Source organism: Saccopteryx bilineata, chromosome 10 (genome assembly GCF_036850765.1).
Source record: "Saccopteryx bilineata isolate mSacBil1 chromosome 10, mSacBil1_pri_phased_curated, whole genome shotgun sequence".
NCBI lineage: Eukaryota > Metazoa > Chordata > Mammalia > Chiroptera > Emballonuridae > Saccopteryx > Saccopteryx bilineata.
In genome coordinates this window covers 32,301,580-32,327,001 of record NC_089499.1, presented here as the reverse complement: position 1 = coordinate 32,327,001, position 25,422 = coordinate 32,301,580, and the positions used below count along the sequence as shown (strand labels likewise).

Here is a 25,422-nt window from a genome sequence, read left to right as displayed (position 1 = left end):
TTTTGGCTTCTTATTCTGAGGGTCACGTTCAGTGTATTTCCGCAGGAAACTGAGAGTCATATGTCTGTGTCTGTGCTCATTTGTGTACTCTATGTGCTTCTGTCTCCACAAAGGGAACACGTGAGAAGGATTCGGAGCTGTTACTGTTACATTCCCTGTGCTTGGGCACTGCCAAGAGGAGTGCCAGCAACTGTCCTTGAAGGCCACTTTCACTTTACAGTAGCTCAACCTGAGTAAGGAGGCCTAGGTAGGCTTCATCACCATAGTAAGAGCAGGTGGGGGGTGGGCACGGGAGAGTGTGTGCTTGTTTTCAGTGGTAACTCCTAAGGGATTTGCAGAAGAGACAGAGTTGGTCACCATCATGGATGGCAGCCCCTTGGAGATAGCAGGAGGAGGAGAACCAAAAATTAAGATATCCATGGAGCCCTGATATCGAGCTGTCCACGAGTCCGAGTGGCCTGGGAGATGTTAATAGGAGCAGTCAGTGCAGTCAATACCTAGGCACTTCTAATCTGCAGGAGAGAGGTCTTGTCCAACCAACAGGAACAGGCTGGGGGAGCTGTAGGGAGGAACCAGGCAGACAGCTACCACGCCAAGGAGTTCAACGACCCTGCAAGAGAGAAGAGAAATTATGAGACATGATGTTGGATAACTTCTATCTCTGTCACTGTGGACAACTCTAGCCTCCCTGAGTATTGGGTTTCTTCAAAGAAGGTAAAAGATAGTATCTGCGTCTGGGAGTGGTGGTGGGGTTTAGAGGCGGTAGCGGCACGGGCCCGGCATGCTGCAATCGCTCATTATCTGAGTTCCTTCCTGACCCTACAGCTCTAGTGTGAATCACCCCACAGATGAAGGGCCACACCCCTAGCGGTTCTTTAGCTCCTGTTTTGGACAGGGTTGAATTGTTTTTGTAAAGAGGCCAAGACAAGGCAAATCTAGTGGCTCAGGTCATCAGCTGCGAGCAAGCAGAGCCAGACTTTGGACCCAGGTCTGTCAGGTACTAACGTCAGTGCAGTTTATTCTCCCACGGGTGCTGAAATGCAGGACGGCTTCCTGGAAGGATGGGATTCAAAGACAGCAGTCCCTTCCTCTGCACTGGGGGCGTCTGGGAGGCTGGAGTTCTGCCTGGCAAACCCAGGGCCCAGCAATGGCTGGCCCATGGCAAGCTATCGACAAATATTTACCAAGTGGAGAAAAGTCACCAGTTAAGGTAGAAAACGAAGTATTTCAGCAAGTGGCAGATTGTCAGCGATATGGAATTTGTCATCGACGTTATTGAATTTCTGAAAAATATGTGACATTTATTAACTTAGGATCCACTCAAATGGCTTTGCAGTAATTTATAAGATCTGTGTTTAGAATCGGACAATGTGTGAAAAACTAACAAAATATTAAAAATCAAAAGATGTCAACAATTTTTTAAATGACTAAAGAGGCACACATTACCTCTGGAGGAGAGTAAACTCTAAGCCTAAAAATATTTTTAAAAAAGTAATGATGGGGGAGGGGAGTAAAGAGGGACAAATATGGTGACAGAAAATGATTGAACTTGGGGTGATGGGCACACAACACAATCAACAGTTCAAGTGCTATAAAAAGGTTTATCTGAAACATGTACTCTTATTGATCAGTGTCACCCCATTAAATTTAATTTCTAAATTAAGAAAAAGTAATGTAAAACTTGATTCCTGTATTGTCCATTTTTTTACCCTTTAAGTTTAAATGTTCAAAAGTTGCCATTATAGAGATTTTAAAAGGCACTATTGATTTTCATGTAAAGGACGGCACAACTTCCAATCAGGTTGAAAATGAAAAGTAAATATAATAATTTAAGAAGTAAATGGACTATGCCTGTTCTTGGCCAAATAAATGAAGTCTTAGCTGTATGTTTTATCAGAATTTGGATGATAAAAATGTGAAGGCTAGCTAAATAGGTATTTTATCAGTAACCACAGAAGAATTATTTATCAAGCTGGGATATAATGGAAATTCTACTTGGTAAAATAAATCAAGTTTTAGTTAAATGAGGATTTTTCACTAGAGGTAGAAAGGCAACTCCTCTGGCCATGGAGTTTCTAGTTTGCACATCACTCTGTCCTTCCTGCCCCAGAAGGTAGGAGCTTTGACAGAAAGCCAAATAGGTCAAGGTGCTTTTTCCTTTTAATCCATTTGGTCACAGAGTATTTAGAACTAGCAAAAATCAATCCTGTTACGGTAAAGAAGAAACCTTTTTTCCCTTCTAAGTAAGTGCCTTCAGTGCTGATGGACTTTTCCTGAGAAGTTCATTTCACAATTTTAACGAAGCTACACCAGGTATTTCGCAATGTCATACAACTTGGGTTCAGGCTAACCCTGTCCTTTCTCGAGGGGAATGGAGAGCCCATTGAGTTGTGGGAAGAAACTGTCACTGACAGCCAGTGGCAGCAGGCTGGGCAGTCTCTCTGAGGACAGGCAGCCTTGGTAGTGAAAAGGAACTTGACATTGACGATGTCTGGACCACAAGATGAAAGGAGCTTTTGGCTAGGTCTGTACATATAGACGGGGTCCTTCTGCCTGCGAGGACTGAAAATTATTTAAGTAGTTATCCCAATGGGGAAAGTTGGTTTCATCAACAAGATGAAAACTAACTTAATTTGCCTTTGTTGAATCTCTAAACATCAAGTAAAATATGCTTTCAGTAACACAGAGAAAAAAAATATTCATTCTCATAGATTACCTGACTGAAATATTAGTTTTTAATTACTTTTTAAGATATATCTGTGTCCTAGCATACATTACAACTTCTTACATAATATCAGATATGTGAGGTCATTTAAATAGTATCTGATGATCGCCTGACCAGGTGGTGGCACAGTGGATAGAGCATTGATCTGGGACACTGAGTACCCAGGTTCAAAATCCTGAGGTCGTTGGTTTGAGCATGGGCTCATCTGGCTTGAGAGTAGGCTCACCAGAGCACAGGGTCACCAGCTTTAGCATGGGATCATAGACATGACCCCATGGTGGCTGGCTTGAGTCCAAAGGTTGCTGACTTGAGCCCAATGTCACTGGCTTGAGCAAGGGGTCTCTGGCTCAACTGGAGCACCCCCAGTCAAGGCACATATGAGAAAGCAATCAATGAACAACTAAAGGTGCTGCAATGAAAAACGGATGCTTCTCATCTCTCTCTCTTCCTGTCTCTCTTTCTTTCAACAAAAAAAGAAAGAAAAAATAGTAATTTGATAACTCATTGTGATAATTTATTTTGGAGATCTAATTGGGGTCATTTTTGTTTTTCTTCCTGCCTCCTTTTTGTTCTCTTATGGAGGACTGTTATTCTTGCTTTTTCTTGATAGTGTGGCCTTTGTGGTGATATGGGGGTGAGTTAACATTTCTGGAATATTTTAGCAATTGTATTCCTTTAAAATTTTTTAAAGTCTAAGACCCACAAAATGTTACTTCTTCAAAAAAAATTTATATTGGCTTTGCTTACATTTATGAGTGTCAGTCCTTCTTTCTAGCCATCATTCCCAAGTTCAGCGATGAAATCGGCTGAGTGTTTGTTTGCTTTGGGCAAAGCTCCACACTAGAAATGTCAGGGGGAGTTCGGAGTTAAAGTATGACGAGTTCCTCCCCTGAAGGAGCTTTGCATCTAGACCTGCACTGTCTGACACATTAGCCCAGAGCCCTCTAGGTATCGGGCACTGCAGCGTGGTTGGTCACAAGTGACACGTGCTGTCCATGTGCACGGTGGCTGAATTTCAAAGACTTACTCTAAGAAAAGAAGACAACATAGCTGGATAATTTTATATATTGATTACATATTGAAATAATAGTATTTTGGGTCAAATAAAATAAATTATTAAAGTTTATTTCATCTGTTTATTTAAAAAAAATTTATGATGGCTACTAGAAAATTTTAAATTATATATGTGACTCTCGGTACATTTTTTGGGCAGCACTGATTGTGTCTCTGCTTCCTTTTAACACTATTGTTGAGGGAAAGGACTCATCTACCCGAAGACAATTCAGTGTTTTCCCCTTTAATACTCATATTTATAACCATAACAAACAGTAGCAGTCAAAGTATAACAGGATAAGAAATCAGAGTATATGATTTCTTATTGGCCCTTTAATTAGCCCATTGTTATGTAAATACATACCAAGTAGCCCGTATTTTCTTTTACATTATGATTAATTAAAAAAAAAAGATACTGAAGCCTAGGCTCCCGGGTGCTTAGAATAGAAAGGAAAGAAAGAAAACGGGACAAGGGAGGAGAGCCATCCGTGTGAAGTGGTGACTGAAGTACATTAAGAAAAAAAAAAGAAAAAGCAGAAACCCTTACAGACAGCAGTGGGGTGATCACCAGAGGGAAAGGGGGTGGGGGGACGTGGAAGTTGGTAAAGGAGGGAGAAATGGTGATAGAAGGAATCTTGACTTGGGGTGCTGAACATAAGACAATGTACAGATGATGTGTTGTAGAATTGTGCCTCATATTGAGACATACATAATTTTATTACCCAATGTCACCCAATAAATTCAGTTAAAAAAAAAAGATGTTCAGGAAGTATATCTAAGGTTGCCACTTGTCTTGGAATGTTACAGGCGAAAGAGGAAGCTCTGATCAAACCCTGGTAGAATGCTCGTTACAGGAGAGAGGAATGATGCCAGGAATGAGTGACGAGATCAGCCATGTTAGCTAGACTTGATGTTTATTGAGGGCATCGAGAACTTCAGTAGGCACTTCTTCATGATCTCGTTTAATACAGCCACCCTGGGAGACGTCCTCTCATCGCAGGCCATGTTTCAGGAGCATCAGGCCAGGGTTAGTCGCACAGGAAGTGGTGATGCTGCGTCAGCCCCAAACGGTGGCAGTCAGACAAACGTGCTGTGGAAGCCGTGGGGACCCTCGGCCACCTGACTTTCCTTTTATGAGAACCAAGTATTGGTGGTAGCTGGAAATGAGCTCTTAGAAGGCAGCTTTGTGTAAATCTTTAAACATTTAGATTTGTGAGATTAATTGGGGGGGTTAATTTCAGGTGAACTCCTTTTATCACTGTCCAGAAATCCCAGTAAATAGACTTGAAGACTTGTAATGTAGTGTCATGTAAAAGTCATAGTTCACTCACCCCCCACAGTGCTTTCATATTTGTTACCTCGTTCGTGCTTTACCAGGGTCTTTAAAGTAATTAAGGGCAACTAATTACTTTCCTCATTTTATAAAATTGGTGGCTAAGGTTTCAAGAGGTGTATTGATCTTCCCGAGGCTGCACAGCCAGTAAGTGGGGATCTAGGAGAACTTAGCCCTGGCTGGCAGAGTGGGCCGACCAGGCAGTGGGGGGGGGGGCGGGGGGGGCGGGGCAGGGGGACCAGGCCAAGCCAGCTTCAGGACCTGGCTTGGCACTTAGCAGCTATAACTTGGAGCCCTGAATCACCCAGTGTTGGCCCAACCAGAATAGTTTTCTCCTTGAGAATTCAATACTAGGTAATTGTTACAAGGCCAAACAGGGGACTGGTGAAGCCGGCAGAGATTAGCAACAGCAGAAAACTATCCCCACCTGCAGGGTGGAGAGACAGGGAGCCCGGGGCGGGGGATCCACAGGAACCTCAGAAGGGATGAAGCCTCTGCTGGCCTCTCCCCTGCAGAAGGAGGAGGGAAACCATCTGGATTTGCACTTTCTCCTGCCCAATCTCCAGGCCTCTGCCAGGAGCCCCAGGGCCCTAACCCAACAGGCAGCCAGCTGCCTGGGGGTCAGAGGAAATGTGCCCCAGGAGGGCCAGCTCTCTGGTCATGCAGAGCCGAGCAGGGTTGCAGGAACCGATCTGCCTGGGCAAACTATTTAACCTCTGAGATAATAGCTCCTGCCGCCAGAGTCGGAGATTCAAGGAGATAACTTGACCAAGTGCCGGTGCCTAACAGTAGCTCCACAAAGGTTAGCCACCTCTCCTTCCCGTGGGAACAACTGCCGTTAAGGTGCACAGTCCTTAACCATGTGCCGGACAAGCTGAAGACGCGACAAGCAGGAATTCACATCCTGGTCGTCTTTCTGAGCACTCTGAGCCATCCTGGACTAGTCTAGCCCTGCCCCACACTTCCTTCTCTTTATTGTTATTGGAATTTTCTTCTTTCTCAATTCCTATAAAAAACCCATCACATTATCTACCAGGCGTCCCCAAACTACGGCCCCCGCGGGCCACATGCAGCCCCCTGAGGCCATTTATCCGGCCCCCGCCGCACTTCCAGAAGGGGCACCCCTTTCATTGGTGGTCAGTGAGAGGAGCACTGTATGTGGCGGCCCTCCAATGGTCTGAGGGACAGTGAATTGTCCCCCTGTGTAAAAAGTTTGGAGACCCCTGAAAGGGCCCTTCCCATTTTGTCCTGGGGGTGGGGTGGGGCTTCAAGCGCTGAGACTGCGCAGAGCGAACCCGCACAGCCCGTGCTGAGGATCAAATTCCTCCTATTCCCTGTCCTGTCTTATTTTGAAAAGCCCTTGGTCTCAAGTTTTAGTCTTTATTAAATTAAAAAAAAAAAAAAGTTCTACAGTAATGCTTTTAAAAGCACAATTGAATTACTTAAAACAATGTATAATTGGAATAATCATGGTTCAGCTAAAACTTCAGCTCTCTTCAGAGGACAAAATGTGATTTCTGGGTTGCCATTATAATTTCCAGTAAACCCAGGTGAATTTTACATTGTATTTGGATTGGGAGAGGCGGGGAAATGCATAAAATCAGATTAAAGGATAAACTGTTTGCTAATCTAATTTTTAGAAGCCTTAAATGCCGTGGCAACTTTACAAAGGATTTCTGAACTTGAAGACTTGAGTTTTGCGGTGACTGTGGGACAGAGAATCCTAGAGTGTCCGTGGTGACACAGGACTGTGATAGTGTGTGTAATACATTCGTTTTTTTTTAATTTAAAATGAGACACATAAAAGTATTGGGGCAAGGGGCATGATTTGATCTCCAGGAGGACTGATCTATGGTCTGTTGAAACGGTCAATTGGAATAGTCCAGCATCAGTTCCTTCGCCCAGCCTCGCACCTCATTTCTTCTCCAGCTGCAAGATCTCACACTCTGCCTCCAGTAACCCCGTTCTGACCACTGAATCTCCTCCGTGAAGGTCTCCCCGGTATATCGCCTGCTCCCCACCGGGCTCGCCCTCACTTCTGTCCATCACATCCTGCAGATCACAGTCCCTGTGTGTGTATCGCTTCTCCTTCTGGGAGCTGCACAGGCACTGCAGCCAGATCAGACGGTGGGAGGGGCAGGAGTTGAGGATGGGGAACCTGACTTGCAATGTCTAGGGGTGTGTGGTAAACCCAGGCCAGTTTCTGCAGGGCTTCACCTCATGGGCCACAGGAGAGCGGAACTCCGCACAGCGAAGCTGATAGTCTTACTGTTCCCCCATCAAGGCCTGTGCAGAGCACAGGGGAGCCGCAGCTGGGAGCTGGGCATTGGGCTAAGGGTCTGTCCCACACGGGGCAGAGGGTGGGGAGAGCTATAGCAGCCTTAGGAAATAAAGAAGAAGTAGCTTTAGGACTAGGCCACCTGCCCACTGGTTCAGGGCAGCAAGACTGGCCAGGTCTCCCAAACAGGTTGGGATGGGTCCTCAGCCTGGGTAGATGGGACTCAGACTAGACATGGTGAGGTCTGCCTGTCTGCCAGTCAGCATGGGAACATCCCGGAAGCTGAGGTTAGACTCTGGTTACACCTGAATCTTCACTGCCTGGCATTTGTCAGGACTTAACACATTATTAATAAGGTTACTTTCAAGTGGGGTGACTATATAGTTTGTTTGCCCAGAAATGTCCCTGTTGTGCTGGCATATTTGTTGATAATTCCGCCCTTCATGCCCAGAAGTGTTCCAATTTAGAGTCAGTCTACCTTGTGGGAGTGTCATCGACCAGTTGGCAGTGGTCACCACCATCGCTGCAGCCTGTGGGTGCCAGGGTCTTTGTGTCTTTGCCCCTCAGTTGGAGCCTTCTGTTGGGACACTTCCTTCCCCAGTGCTCGCTGTCTCTGAAGGTCTCCTCCCTAAGAAGTGTGGGCCTTAGCTGGTCAGCACAGAGTTACATGAATGGACTGAGAGTCAGCCTCAGACCTCTCAGAAACCAAAGCCCTGCTTAGAAGTGGCAGCTGGTATAGCGGCCTGATTCTCAGAATAAGGACAGCATCCTGCGTAGGAAGGGCTTTGGCAATTAGTTTGCCAGCAGATTTAGCCCTTGTTTCTACCCCTGGAGAACTTTAATGAAACAAAATACAGGGCGAGTAAATGTGTCATTTTAATCTCACGTTATAATACCTTTATATAAAATTTAAGCGTGCCTTAGAAATACCTACGTTTCATCCTCACACCAGTATTCTGAAGCATATTAATAGAACGCTTTCTAGATCCAACTCTCGAAACTCCAGTTTACAGTATGGATTTTGTAGGATTGCCTGAGCTGCTTGGTTTTATGTTCTGTACAAGTATTAGTGGCCATGCTGTGCCGTATTATTTAAAGCACAAGCTAGATTTCGGAAGCCGTATTGAAAATGAGTTTTGTACCTGCCGCGTGGATTTAATTGTACATTTGCTACTTGTGCTTTTTCCCCAGTAGTGAGGTTTACAGCGATGAGGGCTCGAAATGGTGACACAAGACTTCACCGAGGCAGTTAAATTGCTTTAGTCACTGGCAGCGCAGACCATTTAAAGTGCATTAATGATGAGATTTCGCTGGTTTTTAAAACTGCTTTTCATTTCAGTTTGATGAGCTAATTAATTTGGAAGGGGCCTGCGGTTTTAAAAGGGTGTGCGATGATTCAGGAAAACGGCAGACCCGGGCCTTCTGCTATCCAAATTGGCACCGCACTATTTTGCAAATGCTCTAGAGTAATTGTTCGAGTCTTATGGATTCCTGCCATGTGGGCATTGGCATTTTTATTGATTTCTGAACCCAAGTGTGGCTTTTAATTTGAAAGAAATGGGGCTTACTGTGGTCATGACATAAAGCGTGAGTGCATGGCCGCTGTGAGTCCAGCAGGTGCAAAGATTGGGGAGGCACAGGTGTGCCACCTCTGTGATGTTCACGTCCGAAAATCTTTTATTTGAATATAATACCATCTAAGGAGAAAAGCAGAGGGTTTGGAGTTGACGGTCATTTAAATTTTTTTCAATAAGTAAAAAATTTTGGATTCTATCAATGTGCATTTGGAGATCATGGTAACTGTTCAAAAGTTATTTTTAAAGTATCCAGATTTCTCTCTGATGTTGGAAATGGTGATCCTTCAAGTGGTAATCTTGACGTTCATTAATTCATAGTTGAGGGGGGGGTAATTAACCTGGGTAACAGTTAAGCACGATGTAGCCCTTAGGTCAGTTTTTTTTAGACTGTTAAGGCAGAAACAAATACCGACATGAGTGGGCTGGTGATTTTTAAAATTATAAAACAAATGAGACCTTATTCATTTGTTGACCCTTCAGAAAAGGCGGTGAGCTGTATTTATCCACACAGGAAGAATGCACATGATTATCAGTTCTGTACGTGCTCGTATTTCTTCTGCCTGGGGTGCGGGGACGTGAACTCCCAGGTCGCGGAGGCCTCCTCAGAAGAGGTGCTGACTCCTGTCCCGCGGAGGCTGGTGGCCTCACTCTGCGGGGTCGCCCGCAGGGCTCCCTCCAGCCTCCTCTTGATGGCTGGCTGGCTGTGTCCTGCCCAGGCTGCCTGAGCATCTGCAGACGTTCAATGGGCTCTTTCCTGTTTCACGTCTTTGCATACGCTGTTCCCTCTGGTTAATTAGCCTTCCCTTCCTTTTCATTTTCCATCAGGATCCAGCTCAGAAGTCACCCCATGGGGGGTGGGGGGGGGGAGATAATGATGATCTCATCTCCTGCTTTTTAAAGGACTTTGCTCCTTCACTGATACTTTCTCTTTCTCAGCATCATTAATTTCCCCCTTTTTGCTGGACAGATTCCTTCTGCATAGAAACCTGCTCTAATATCTCCAATATGAATAAACTGGGTCCCTCTTTTTACCACTTCCTCTCCTCAGCTCCTTCTTCACGTAACTGCACTCACTGTCTCCCATCTCCCTTCCCTTTGTCTCCAGAGCACTCCAGAAGGCCTCTGGCCCGATTCTACTGCCTTGAAACTGCTCTTGCTGGGGTCACCAAAGCACTCTGGGCTGTCAGATCTCAAATATACCTCGCTAACTTAGCATCAAAGAAATCATTACAGAAGGAATAAATGATCGAAAAGGTAAAAGACTGGCCCTGGCCGCTTGGCTCAGCAGTAGAGTGTCGGCCTGGCGTGCGGGGGACCCGGGTTCGATTCCCGGCCAGGGCACACAGGAGAAGCGCCCATTTGCTTCTCCACCCTCACCCCCTCCTTCCTCTCTGTCTCTCTCTTCCCCTCCCGCAGCCAAGGCTCCATTGGAGCAAAAATGGCCCGGGTGCTGGCAGAGCGACGCCCCGGAGGGGCAGAGCATCGCCCCTGGTGGGCAGAGCATCACCCCTGGTGGGCGTGCCGGGTGGATCCCGGTAGGGCGCATGGGGAGTCTGTCTCACTGTCTCTCCCCGTTTCCAGCTTCAGAAAAAAGAAAAGAAAAGAAAAAAAAAAAAAAGGTAAAAGACATATAGGAAAGACAAAGTAAAGTGGCAGATGGGAATTCACCTGTATCAGCAAGAACATGATGTGAACGGATTTAGTAATCCAATCAAAGCAGAGATTGTCAGGCTGGATTTTCTTTTGTAAAGATCTGACTCCATGCTGTCTACCATTTTGGGTCAAAGACAATAGGTTGGAAGCAAAAAGATGGGAAAATCTAGATCATGGAAACAGCAACTATAAGAAAGCTGGTGAGCCTGACCTGTGGTGGCGCAGTGGATAAAGCATCGACCTCGAAATGCTGAGGTTGCCGGTTCGAAACCCTGGGCTTGCCTGGTCAAGGCACATATGGGAGTTGATGCTTCCAGCTCCTCCCCCCCTTCTCTTTCTCTGTCTCTCCTCTCTCTCTCTCTCTCTGTCTCTCCCTCTCCTCTCTAAAATGAATAAATTAAAAAAAAAAAAAAAAAAAAAAGAAAGCTGGTGAGGCTATGCTAATATTTAGTAGCATACTTCACTCTTCTGACTGGCCCTCTCACAAGTATGTGGGCTACTCTGTTCTTGTTTAAACAGTTTATTCTCGGCTGCTGATAGACGACAATCTTCTGGAGTCACTATTACGTCATTGGCTTCAGCTTTCTCGCCTTTTCTTGCTGGTTCCTTTCTTTCTACCCTGCCTAATACTGGCGTGCACCAGATTCAATCCTAGGTCATCTTCTCTTCTCTCTCCTTTACTAGGTAATTGCATGTGGCCACCAATGTGCTGTTCGCTTCCAAATATGTAACAGTAGGCTTGACTTTCCTGATTTCCAGATTCATAGATTAAACTGCCTATTTGGCATCTCCAGTTGGATATCTAAAGGCATCTCAAACTTACAATGTTTAAAACAAAACCACTGATTTCCTCTCCCCCTAAACTATTCCTGATCTTCCCATTTTATCTTCCTCCATTTTTCTCACGATCTGCATCCAGTCCATCAGCAGATGTTGTTGGCTCTATCACTGAAGTTATCTCGCAGCCCTCCACCTCTCTCCACCTCTCTTGTCACTACTGTGGTCCCAGCTATCATCGTCCTATGTCTGGGATACTGTAGTTGACTGTAAACTATCTCCCTGCCTCCAGTCTTTTTCCATTCTAATCCACCTTCCACTGGGCACTGTTTTTTAAAAGTAAATTGGACCATGCCACTCTCCTTCAAGGAGTTGCCCTTAGAATGAAATCCAAATGACTTAAGGTGCCTTTAAGATTCTGCAGGATCTAGCCCAGGGGTCGGGAACCTATGACTTGTGAGCCAGATGTGGCTCTTTAGATGGCTGCATCTGGCTCACAGACAAATCTTAAATAAAAAAAAATAATAACGTTAACAATATAAAACATTCTCATGTATTACAATCCATTCATTTCCTACCGTTCATGTTCATGGTTGCGGGTGGCTGGAGCCAATCACAGCTGTCCTCCGGGACAACAGCAAATTTTTATTGGATAATGCGTAATGTATACGGGTTGTTGTATGGCTCTCACGGAATTACATTTTAAAATATGGGGCGTTCATGGCTCTCTTAGCCAAAAAGGTTCCCAACCCCTGATCTGGCCTCTACCTCTCCTGGTGTGGTTTCCTCTCCTTCCAGTCTCTCCCAGCTAACTGTACTACAGCCATAGGGGTCTCCTCTCAGCATTGGAGTATTCATGTTCACTGGAGCCTCAGCGTGTGTGTGTACTTGTTACTGCTTCTTTGGGAAGGCAGAGTGGAATGAGCAGTGGAGGGCAGATTCACTGGAATGAGGGTACTTAAGGGACCTGTCCAGAAGCCTGTTTGGGTAAGGAGCAAGGAAAGGGAAGGCAGGCAGTACCTTCCCCAGCTGGGACCACCTCTGGGAGCTGGAGACCCAGAATCCATGGAGAAGACCTGCCAGATTTTTATGGCTGAGGGCTACAAGGCAGGGGACAGACCCCTGAAGCCTCTAGGCTGTAGCATTGAGCTTGGGGCTCATGAGTAAGAGCAATAGTTTTCAAGTTGGGTGAGCCTGGAAGAAAAGATTAGAACTCAGTTTAACTTTGTGAATGTTTCCTACCCTCTAGAATTTGTTAGTAGCTAGCACATGTGTTTAATGTGTAAATAAACAAAGATGTCTTAGAGGCATGTTCAACAATAAGAGCGTGTAATCAGTAAACAGATAGCACTTTGTTAAAAGAGTAGGCCCTTTAAAATGGTGAGAAAGAGAAAAGAGAAAAGGCCAGAAGCCGATGGCTTCACTGGTGAATTCTCCCAAACCTTTAAGGAAGAATTGGCAGCCTCTTCCTCAGACTCGTCCTCTGTAGTTGTCTGATGTCAGCCGTACCGTCTGCTCTTCCATTTCTGTTCTTATTTGTGTGAGACCTCTCTCCTTGTTTCGGTGATTCTAGCTAAAGATTTGTCTGTTTTGTATTGAATTTCTTTGGGAGACATTGGCTTATGAAATTATACGAGTTTCAGGTGCACAAGTAAGTCTACAACACATCATCTGCACTCTGGGCTGTGTGTTCCCCACCCCAAGTCAAGTCTCCGTCCATCACCGTCTCTCCCCCTCAGAACCCCCTCCACCTCCTCCCTCTCCCTCCCCCACAGTCACCACACTCTTGTCTTTGTCCTGGAGTTTCTTCTCTCTTTTTTCCTTTCCGGCTCAATCCCTCCGCACACACGCCCCCCAGCAACCCCCCACCAGTGGCTGTCAGCCTGCTCTCCATGAGTTGATCTTCTGTCTTGATCTTCTATTGTCTTTTTAGTCTATTTCATTCCTTTCTATTCTGCTCCTCGAACCCTGGGCTTGGTTTGTTCTTCTTTTTTTAGTGCTTTGAAATGTAAAGTTAGTTGTTGGAGAACTTTCATGTTTCTTACTATAGGCATTTATTGCTATGAACTGCCTTCTGAAAATTGCTTCTGCTGTATCCCGTAAGTTTTGATGTTATATTTCTATTTTCATTTGTCTCAAAGTATTTCTTGATTTTTCTTTTGATGTCTTTTATTAAGTTCACTTGGCCTAATGTGTCATTTAAGGCCAATGTTTCCTTATTGTTTTTCCATCTGGGTGAATTATCCATTGATATAAGTGGGGCTTTAGAGTTCCCAATTATTATTGCATGGCTGTCTATTTCTCCCTTTAGGTTTGGTAATATTTGCTTTATATATTTAGGCTCTCCTATGTTGAGTTCATATATATATATATATATATTTTATTTTTTCTTTTTTTACTGAATTTAATGTGGTGACATTTATTAATAAAATTATATAGGTTTCAGGTGTACAGTTTTACAGTGCGTCATCTGTATATTGTATTGTGTGTTTACCACCCCAAGTCAAGTTCATAAATATTTACAAATGTTGGACTGACCCCTTTATCATTAAAATTACCAGTTCATCAGCGGGGTTACTGTTCTGACTTCTGTATTGGTCCAGCCAATGTAAGACATGCTCATTCCCTCAAAAGCTCACTGTCTACTTGAGAAGATAAGGCTAACCCACATAACACAATTAGAGAACTGAGTAAGACTATAATTAAGAGTTAAGTTATACGGTGGAGACTATAAATACTGTGTGTGTCTGGGGAAGAGATGACATTGAGGGCTGGACTAGTCCAGGCTCAGGAATGGCTTGGAACTTAAAAGAATATTCTGTAGAGAGCTGAGTTTCCCTTTTGTATGATTCATTATTACTGTTTGTTTGCTTTTCTGACCTAATTGTTCCCTCTACACACAGACCCACACACACAGTAATCTCACATGCAAATAGAAATGATTGGATTAAGAAAGGGCCCCAGGAATTTTTTTTTTTTCTCAACAAGATACTATATAAAGAAAATAATAAACAAGATGATTGTAGAGTAAGTTGTTGGTGAAGCAGTTTTCCTTAAAAATTTTTAATTTTAAAATGTGGAAATATTAAAATTTCTGACTGAAAGAGCTACTGTTCTTTCTTCTCTGCGGTGGATGGGCCATGGCAGTAGCTTTGCCTGTGCACGGGTCTCTGGAAGCTTGCTTTCTGAGCCCTCGCTACCTCTGAGTTGCCATAATCATCTGTCACTGCCAAGCAATGGCAGATTTAAGGATTAAAAAAAATTTAGAAAAATAAACTCTTCACCTATGCTATCTGGACATAGTGAAGAACCAGTACAATTTGAGGAGAAAAAATTGATTGTGAAGTTACTCTCAGGGTTCATCGTATTTGCAGCCGAGAATTCACCTTATGAGATTTGATTTGCCTGCCTTTTGAAATTCAGTGTGATTTACCAGACAGTTATTAACAATTAAAATTATGTGATCACAGGCTTCATAACATGCCGGATAAGGAATCACCGTATACACAGTTGAGAAACACTGACAGTTTTCACACTAAAGCGGGCCACTTAAGTACCATTATTATAGATCATAAATTAAAATTCATTAGCATCAGTATTTTCACCGGAATGTAAAGGGGCACCAGTGTAGTGTACAGGAGCTCGGTGCTCACCCTGAAGTTTTTTCTTACTAGAGAAACCCGATGAGTTTGATTACAGCTTACATTGGACACAGATGTACATTATGGTTTTATAAATTGACTTTGAGTAAATATTTCAGTAGTAGTGAAAGCATGTCTCCTGAAGAGTGTTGTCAGAGGGGTTCACTCAGTGCCCCTGCCCTGCCCTCAGCCTTCACGCTCATGCTCATGCGGGGTCAGAAAGGCATCTCTTCCCTCTTCCGGCTGCGCTGCTTGCTGCTTGCTGCGGGCTTCTGGTCGAGTCAGGGGCAATTCGCGGTCCTCCTGGTCCAGGTTCAGTCTTGGGCTGCCCTCTGCACCTGGGCCACGGGGGTGGGCCCGTCTTCGCATCCCTGCCCTGCTCCCCAAGGCAGCCAGCCTCTGCCTGTGTCTGCGGGCGAGGGTGGGAGGCAGACAGCTCTCTGCCTCTCCTGGTGGTAGCGGAGCTCTGCCATATTGGCGCAGCCTCTGGACTTCAAGAGGTCCTTCTCCCTCTTGAGGCAGTAGATTTTTGCCCGGCTGTGCAGAGGTAGATGGATTTTGCTTCTGCCCTTCTCTCCCTAGTCCGACGAGAAAGAGGGCTTGCTGCCTTTGCCCTAGTGCCTTAGGCTTTTGCTTCATACGAGTGGGGGTGGAGAGCTCCTTCTTCTGGTTAGGGACGTAGGCAGAGTTTCACGCTCTCCCCAGTGGCATGCCTGTGCCCCAGACAGAGGTCTCTCTTCTGCTCCGCACTTTGCCCCGTCCTTCTCAGGAGCACCCACAAAGATGTGCACACGAGTGCAGACTCTCCCTGTGTCTGGGGCATCCAGTTACCCTGTCGGTTAACCTGATAATTGATCACTTAACCCTGCTAGTCCACAATTGGTCTTTAGGAATTCCTTAAACTTTCAACTGATTTGTTTCCTTACCTACTTCCATGGTGGCCTCTCCCTCCCATGCTCTGCTGAACATTAAGTATATACTTCCTGTGTCTTATCTCTCCTTAGAAGGGCTGTCACTCCGGAATCTGTTCTCTTGGTTGCCTTGCGACCACGGTATTCTGATGGGTACCAGAGGAGTTACTATTTCATAGGTAGTCTGGCTTTTTCTTGTTAGAGTTGATGTTTTCTTTTGGCTTTCCACACTGTAAGCCGTCATCTGAACTGTACCTGCCCCCTGCTCATGACTTGCAAGTCCTGTAAGTTCCTCAGCCATTAGCAGATCTGGGCCCTCATAGACGACTTGCCAAACCTGGGCCAGGGTTAGCTTTAGGAATCCGCCAGAGGGCATCATGGAGGAGGAGGCCCATGAAGAGAGGCATCCATGGGCCAAGTGGCTTTTTGTTACTTGCAATAGAAGACCTCCCCTGTAAGTGGAAAGCAGCACTTGACTGTACCTACCTTTTCTTAAAGGTATTTATTCTTTTTCAATTCACCAAATATTATAAAATGACCTTCAGAGGGACCGCTTGTGCTCCAGGTCCTTCCCCCCCTCTTTTTACTCATCTTGGAGAGCACATCAAAGTTTTATTTTTTTATTTATTTATTTTTTTAATAAATTTTTATTAATGGTAATGGGATGACATTAATAAATCAGGGTACATATATTCAAAGAAAACATGTCTAGGTTATTTTGTCATTAAATTATGTTGCAGGCCTGACCTGTGGTGGCGCAGTGGATAAAGCGTCGACCTGGAAATGCTGAGGTCGCTGGTTCAAAACCCTGGGCTTGCCTGGTCAAGGCACATATGGGAGTTGATGCTTCCAGCTCCTCCCCCCTTCTCTCTCTCTGTCTCTCTCTCTGTCTCTCTCTCTCTGTCTCTCCTTCTCCTCTCTAAAATGAATAAATAAAAATAAATAAATAAAAAATTTAAAAAAAAAAATTATGTTGCATACCCCTCGCCCAAAGTCAGATTGTCCTCCGCCACCCTCTATCTAGTTCTCTGTGCCCCTCCCCCTCCCCCTAACTCTCTCCCTCCCCCTACCTTTCAAGGTAACCTTGATGTGCCCGGCTTGACTTATTCTTTCAGTTCAGAGTTATTGCTGTTGAGCTGAAGAAAGGTCAGGCCTTGCTGTGCTGCTCTAATGGGCCTCAAGTAATTCTGGTTTTCTGTTTTGCTTTGTCAAGGATAGAGATTTCTTTAACCCAGTGTTTCTCAAGTCTCTTTAATCCTAGGCCCCCTTCAGTAAGCATAAAGATCTCATACTCTTCTTTGAATGCTATTTATAAATCAAAGTAAATAACTGGACTTAGAAGAAAGCAGAAGGAGAAAGGGCCGCTTTGTTTTCGGGCTGCACCCCCGTCCCCAAATCTGTTCTGCTTCCCACCCCCACCAGAATCGCGGCCTAGACTCCATCACGGTTTTTGCCAGTGTACAACATCTGGATATTGACTCATTTTCTGATGATGTTTGCTGAGAAATATTCACAAAGAAACGAACCAGTGTTGAAATGCGAGAGAAAGGCGGTAGGACACGGGGTGGCTGTCGTCCGTCCAGCAGGGCGTCGCTCTCTGTGTGTCCGGAGACAGACTCACTCTCAGTAGGCTTCCTCAGCTTCCTCAGCTCCAGAGTGAGCTGGGCCGGCCGATCCGATCAGCGCCCCAGACGTTGTGGCCTGCAGAAGTGAGGAGGCACACCTGTTGGCTGCCTCCCTGCCGGATGAGCATTTATGAACTTGCCCACGCCCCTTTATGAAATTGCTGCTGCCTCTCAAATATCCCAGATGGTAGCTTTAGCGGTTAAAAGGTCATGACAAGCTTCTACTCAACAAAGTAGACAGTCTTGTTAGAAATATGTATATTTCTCCATTGAGCTCAATATGCCTTTTCCATTTCTAATGCGAAATACGTCTTGTCAGCATGTTTATTCTTCTTAAATCCGCTGTGGTAAGTTTGCTTAGCCCTCTGTGGTTCGTGGCTTTCTTAGAATCATCCCTGGTACAGAATGGGTGTTCTGTAAATAAGTCTCGGTTACATGGATAAATGAATCTTTAAGCTTCTTTCCTCATCAAAGTTTTATGATTATCTTTATCTAGAATTCAGAATCTCAGGGTTGATACAGTGGGTCCTTTTTGAAGCTGGTTTTCTGCCTTGGCTTGGTGTCCTTTCTCTTGGTGGTAGTAAGTGCTGATAGAGTAGCAGAAATGCACCAGTAGACAAGTTCACATTTTGTTGCTTTCACCACCGAGAAGCTTTGGGTGACAAGTACTTAGAATATAAGAGCCAGCTCTGAAACCGTTTCTGTAATTATTTTGAGGCACCTCCATCTCAGCAGGACCTTGGTTTGTTTGGTCCCCCTCCCCCCGGTTTTAGGCGATTAATGCATGTAAGTTTTATGCACTTAGTTTTCTTTTAGTTCAAAAAAAAAAACCAAACAACCAACTGCTGTATGTCTAGCATCTGTAGTTCGGTCACTTTTCACTGTTGAGACTAACGTTAAGAGGCAACCTAGAAAATAGATTCCAGCTTTGGTGCCGACCAGCTGCTCAGCCTGCGTGAGTACTTGATCAACACTGGGTGGAAAACGAAAGCCAGGTGGGTGAGCAGGAGTGGGGTGAAGATCCTGGGACTCAAGCAGGTGGAGAGCCCGGGTGTCCCGCCCTTGACCCTGAGTTCTTCTTCCCTCCCCACCTCTGCTCCTGTCCTCTCCTTCCTCCCCCTTTGGCACTGGAGGGCCAGCTCACCATCACATCCACCTGTTGCTTCCAGCCTGAGACTCCAGCCCATCCAGTGATAAGTTCCCCTTTTTGGTCTCTCAGCAAGCACACTCCTTTATCAGCGTTTCCTAATAGCTTTATCTGCACGCGAGGACGGAAAACAAACCTTTTCATTCAGGCCTCGTGCCTGCACTGTGGAGAGGACTGGATGGTTCTAGGCAACAGCAGACAGAAGGGGGAGAGGAGGCAGGAAGTGTCTGGTAAGGGGAGTCCTGTGGTCATTACAGCAGCCTGTGCTTGGGTGACTGGCATGTTCGTGTGTCTGCAGGCGATGGTCTGCAGTCACCAATCATTGCCTGGCTGGCTTGTGAAAGGCAAGGCAGTGTTTTTAAAGCCACATGTATGGAGTTTAAGCTATTGACTGCCCTACAGATGTGGGTGTGTGAGTAGGTATTACTAACCTGCTTTGCAATTTGGCTTTTTACATCTTAATAACAAAGAGACCTATGAATGTGGAATATGTCATTCGTAATAAATTAGAAAGTGGTAGGTGAATATTGCTCAATATGTTTAAAATGACAGAATGAAAGATTGCAGTGTTGAAAAGTGCTGTCTATATTTTTAATGGCTAAATGGATAAGCACTTCCATTTATCTTTGTGACTTATTTTCACTAGTGGCACTGTTGGGGTATAACTTATAAAGATAATTAAATTTCCTTAATTAGTATGTTGTCTTTATTAAAGGTGTTTTTTTTAAAGATAAAGACAGCCTTCGTTGTGAAAAATAGGAAATTATACATTTATTTCATGCTTTTTATGCATGGCTGGTTACACATTTCATGTCAGCTTGCTTGAATAGATAGAATAAAATCGGCACTTTAGGGATTTGGAGCCGCTATAATACAATACATCTTATGGATACAATTACCACAGTTTTTATGTCTTTTGTACTTTATTGTTCTGAGGATACAGTTGTAAAGAAGTACTCTGCCTTGTGGCTTTTATGTTTTATCTTGGCATTCAAATCACACAAGCCTCTGTGGTTCATTTTGAAACTTGAGGGAAATGATACCCATATGATTTAAAGTTTAAGTTTAATTACCTTCTTCAAATTGCTTTTGGAAGTATAGGTATTCAAAAAATAAAAGTGGTTTTAAATCTGAGACACAGAGAATAGCATAATTGCTTTTTTAGAGATTTTATTCAAAATAGAGTCTCTCCAGCGCAGGAAAGCTAGAATTGCCTTAGTATAACATTTTTCATGCTCTTTTCTTTATTGCCATGAACGTTATATAATTCCAACCTCCACCTCTCTTCCTAATTTATGAATATAATGAATCACTGAAAATTTATCAGAGATTTCATGCATCTCCTGAAAGGCAGTATCATGTTTCCAGTTAAAATTGTGAAAGATGTTGTGCAGTCATTTGAGCAATTATTTTTTAACTAATTGAGGTGCCCTTACAAAGAAGGACTTAAATCCACACTTAGATCTAGTGTCAGCTCTTTCACCCGGGCACTTGTTACTTTATGTAGAAAAGTTGGAGACTGTGTTACTGCTGGTATAAACTTCTTTAGAAACAGGTGCTGCCTGAAATTTTTCACTTGGTTGTGTTAGTAATCTATTAATATTAGAGGTAGTTAGGCGACGTGTTCTGAGCATTAGCCCCACGCATGGTAGTAGGCTCTAATAAATCAATTCTGGAATTTTAGAAGCACTTCCAGCTGTATTTGTAATCTAGGCCTCCCACCCAGACGTAACACAAGTGCAGCAGTGAAGCCGTATCTGTCTAAAGTATTTAGGACCAGGAATAATCTAACAGGAGACTCAGAAGATCCAGGAATTTCTGCTTGAATTCCAGTGTCTACTTAATTATTACATGGTTCATACTTAGCTGGTTCTGGTCGTTTGGTGTGTGTCGTTTCCAGGAATAGCCCAGACATCGTAGTGAGTCTGAGCGGTCAGGAAGTGGTTTTCAGACTCTAGTGTACATCCCCATCCCCTAGAGTATGGCCTAAAATGCAAATTCTTGGATACCCCTCCCTAGAGATCTGATACCATGAGTGTCAGAATCTGCATTTTAACCAGGTAACCCAGGTGATTCTGAGGCCAGTGGTCTAGAGACAGCCCTTTGGAAACCCAACCCTCATGTAGAAAATGTATGTCCATACAGGGCCTGCTCTATGGGTTATATGACCTGCACGGCTGAACAGGCCTTCCACTTGGAAGGGCCCTGCACGTGACTTAATGGTCTTCTGTCACCTTCTTGAAGTTCTTAATAATTTCTGAATAAGGAGTCCTACATTTTCATTGTTCCCTGAGGCCTGCAAATTAGGTAGTTGGCTCTCTATACAAAATTTTATTGGGTGTTACTGAAATTGTGTTTTTTGATGTCCATGGATTGCAATTATTTAATAATACTTTTCATCCCAAGTTTGTATTAGGCTGAAACACCAAGGCCAGCCACTTCTAAGTTCTACATGTGACTGAGTATCATTGTTTATAGGACATAGCATAGGAAATTCTAACAGTGTGATTTTTTTTATCAAGGAAATTAAATATTTATTCCTAGTCTTGAATGGAGAAACTTGCATTTATGTCATTCTAATACTCTTTTTTTTTCCTCCTAGGATGGTACAAAACAGAAAAGAGAACGGAAAAAAACAGTCTCATTCAGTAGTATGCCAACAGAGAAGAAGATCAGCAGTGCAAGTGACTGTATCAATTCCATGGTTGAGGGTTCGGAACTCAAAAAGGTTCGCTCCAACTCTAGAATTTACCATAGGTACTTTTTACTGGACGCCGACATGCAGAGCCTGAGGTGGGAGCCGTCTAAGAAGGATTCTGAGAAAGCCAAAATTGATATTAAATCCATCAAGGAGGTGAGAACAGGAAAAAATACGGACATATTCCGCAGCAATGGCATCTCTGAGCAGATTTCTGAAGACTGTGCTTTTTCAGTTATATATGGAGAGAATTATGAGTCACTTGATTTGGTTGCCAACTCTGCCGATGTTGCGAACATCTGGGTGACGGGACTGCGGTACCTAATTTCTTATGGGAAACATACACTTGATATGTTAGAAAGTAGCCAAGACAACATGAGGACTTCTTGGGTTTCACAAATGTTCGGTGAAATCGACGTAGACAACCTTGGACACGTAAGCCTTTGTAATGCAGTGCAGTGTATCAGAAACCTCAACCCTGGCTTAAAAACTAGCAAAATTGAGCTCAAGTTCAAAGAATTGCACAAGTCCAAGGACACGACTGGTACTGAAGTCACAAAGGAAGAATTTGTTGAGGTGTTCCATGAGCTTTGTACGAGGCCCGAAATTTATTTCCTTTTAGTTCAGTTTTCAAGCAATAAAGAATTCCTTGATACCAAGGATCTTATGATGTTTCTTGAGGCAGAGCAGGGTGTGGCACATATAAATGAGGAAATAAGCCTTGAAATTATTCACAAATATGAGCCATCCAAAGAGGGCCAGGAAAAGGGCTGGCTGTCCATAGACGGGTTCACTAATTACCTTATGTCACCTGACTGTTATCTATTTGACCCAGAACATAAGAAGGTCTGTCAGGATATGAAGCAGCCTTTGTCTCATTACTTTATAAACTCATCTCATAATACATACTTAATAGAGGACCAGTTCCGAGGTCCCTCTGATATCACAGGATACATTCGCGCTCTGAAAATGGGTTGCCGGAGCGTTGAATTAGACGTATGGGATGGACCTGACAACGAACCTGTCATTTACACGGGCCACACCATGACCTCTCAGATAGTCTTCCGCAGTGTCATTGATATTATTAACAAGTATGCCTTCTTTGCCTCAGAGTATCCGCTTATCCTGTGTTTAGAAAACCACTGTTCTATTAAACAGCAGAAGGTGATGGTTCAACACATGAAGAAAATTTTAGGAGACAAGCTCTATACAACATCCCCCAATGTTGAGGAGTCGTACCTACCATCCCCAGACGTCCTGAAAGGGAAGATACTAATTAAGGCAAAGAAGCTGTCCTCCAGTTGCTCGGGAGTAGAAGGAGATGTGACGGATGAAGACGAAGGAGCGGAAATGTCCCAGCGGATGGGGAAGGAGAACGCGGAGCAGCCCAACAATGTGCCCGTGAAACGCTTTCAGCTCTGCAAGGAGCTGTCTGAACTGGTGAGCATCTGTAAGTCCGTCCAGTTCAAAGAATTCCAGGTGTCCTTTCAGGTGCAGAAGTACTGGGAAGTCTGTTCCTTCAATGAAGTGCTCGCCAGCAAATACGCCAACGAAAATCCAGGGGACTTTGTAAATTACAACAAACGTTTTCTCGCTAGGGTTTTCCCCAGCCCGATGAGGATCGACTCCAGTAACATGAACCCTCAAGACTTTTGGAAATGTGGTTGTCAGATCGTCGCCATGAACTTTCAGACGCCGGGGCTGATGATGGACCTGAACATTGGCTGGTTTAGACAGAATGGGAACTGTGGCTATGTTCTCCGGCCGGCCATCATGAGGGAGGAAGTCTCCTTCTTCAGTGCCAACACAAAAGACTCTGTCCCAGGAGTCTCACCTCAGCTCCTGCACATCAAAATCATCAGTGGGCAGAACTTTCCCAAACCCAAAGGGTCTGGTGCCAAAGGGGATGTGGTAGATCCTTATGTCTATGTGGAAATTCATGGAATCCCCGCCGATTGTGCAGAACAAAGGACAAAAACAGTGAACCAGAATGGAGATACTCCCATTTTCGATGAAAGCTTTGAGTTTCAAATCAACCTCCCAGAACTGGCCATGGTGCGCTTTGTGGTACTGGATGATGACTATATCGGGGATGAATTTATCGGTCAATACACAATTCCCTTTGAATGTTTACAGACGGGCTACCGCCACGTCCCCCTGCAGTCCTTGACTGGAGAGGTCCTAGCACACGCCTCTTTGTTCGTCCATGTGGCTATTACCAACCGAAGAGGAGGAGGGAAACCTCATAAAAGGGGCCTTTCTGTGAGAAAAGGGAAGAAGTCCAGGGAATATGCATCTTTGAGAACACTGTGGATTAAAACTGTGGATGAGGTGTTCAAAAATGCCCAGCCCCCTATTCGGGATGCCACGGACCTGAGAGAGAATATGCAGGTACGTCCTAGTGTTTAAGTAATTACTTGGCGGTTACCCTTCTTAGTGCACATGTGTAGGTTTTTTTTTACAGTAGTATATGTGATTTTAAATTATTTGTAAATTACAAGTGGTTATTAGAATGTTTTCCACTAGTCTCATTTTTTAAATCATTTAAATTTCCAAAACCACCGCAGTTGGTATTGGGAGTAGTGATAATGTAGCAGAATAAACCAGTCTTGTTGCTGTCTCACACACCACACCATAGTCCCTTTTAATTAATGCTTGACAGTACCCCATTTTATTTCTAGTAGTGTACATGGAAATCTCTGGTTTTTTTCTGGATATTCCTTAGCTAGAACACAAATTGATGACCTATCAAAATAAAAGGGACATGCCCCAGTCCTTTCTTATAGAACTGTTCTGCTAGGAAAAGAGCAAGCATTTCAATAAGCCAGTGTTTGCATTTTGAACCTCCTTTTGATTTTAGAGGGCGGCTGCTTAATTGTTTAAGTAAAAGACCTGTGGTGTGGGTATCTTTCTAAGGATTACCTCTGAACTATATAATGGCTAAATGCAGTCGGTTAGGAATTAATGATCGTCCACATGTCTAGCAGTATATGAGGGCCCACGAGTGACACAGCAGTGGGCGGCAAGGGCCCACCTCACAGGGTAGCCCTAACCCATCCCAGGCCGAGAAGTGCTATGTGTATGACAGCTGCTCAGTGTGGGTTTATTAAATAATTATATATAATATATTGGCTGATTATATGTGTATGTGTGTGTATTGAGAGGGTTGGGCAAAGTCGGTTTACAGTTGTGAATATGCAAAACACAGAATTTATTCTTGTATTATTTTCCATACAAAAATACAAACCTATTTTTGCCCCACCCTGAATATAACTATTATAAGGAGAATGCCACCAGCAATTGAAATCCACCTCAGAAAATTCAATATATTTCACGCCTCTACATATTCTGTAGCTGCCTCATTAATGAAAAGACCGACCCACAATAGGAAAGTTTTATTCTCTTTCAAAGTAAAAGCATACCAGAAATGTGAAGGGCTTTTCCCTCTTTCTGAGAGTGAAAAATGGCTCAGTAAAGCCTCAGCCCTGAGCAAGCCACATTGTCCCTGGCCCCATGTGTGTGACACAGAACTCCCTTGAGGACCTGCCAGAGCTGGAGTGTCACCCTTCCCGAGCTGTGTGTCTGCTCTCAACCCGACAGAGCAGTCGGTGGAGCTGTTTAATGAGCTCCACGCCAGGCAGCCCGGTCATGAGGGTGCAGCATGGGCGCACAGATGACTTCAGCTGGCGGTGGGCCGGGCGTGGGAGGGGAACCAGACCGTAGGCAGGTGAATAAACAAACAGGACAACTGCAGGCACAAGCACGTGCTGTGCAGACAATCAACAGGGAGGTGTGACAGAGCAGTGGGAGGTGGGTGGGGAGACACCACCTCAGATATGACAGCGATGATTTATTGTTGGGAACAGTCAACACTGAAGTGCTTTTGAGCCAGATGACGTATAGTTTGATGTCCCTGTGTAAAGCAATATTAGCAAAAAGAAAACGTTTAAATCTAAGATTAACGTGCTGCTCATTGTGCAGAACTGAGGGATCGGAGAGCCAAA

At 44.3% G+C, this 25,422-nt stretch overlaps 1 protein-coding gene across 2 annotated transcripts in view; it reads left to right on the top strand.

Annotated features, from left to right (window-relative positions):
• The window catches only part of PLCL2 (phospholipase C like 2), a 186,622-nt gene that overhangs the window by 83,593 nt on the left and 77,607 nt on the right, over positions 1–25,422 (top strand). For both annotated transcript variants that reach the window (XM_066245712.1, XM_066245711.1), the window contains exon 3: positions 21,323–23,809. In XM_066245712.1, coding sequence (XP_066101809.1) covers positions 21,323–23,809 — 2,487 coding nt within the window. The remainder of the gene's footprint in view (positions 1–21,322; positions 23,810–25,422) is intronic.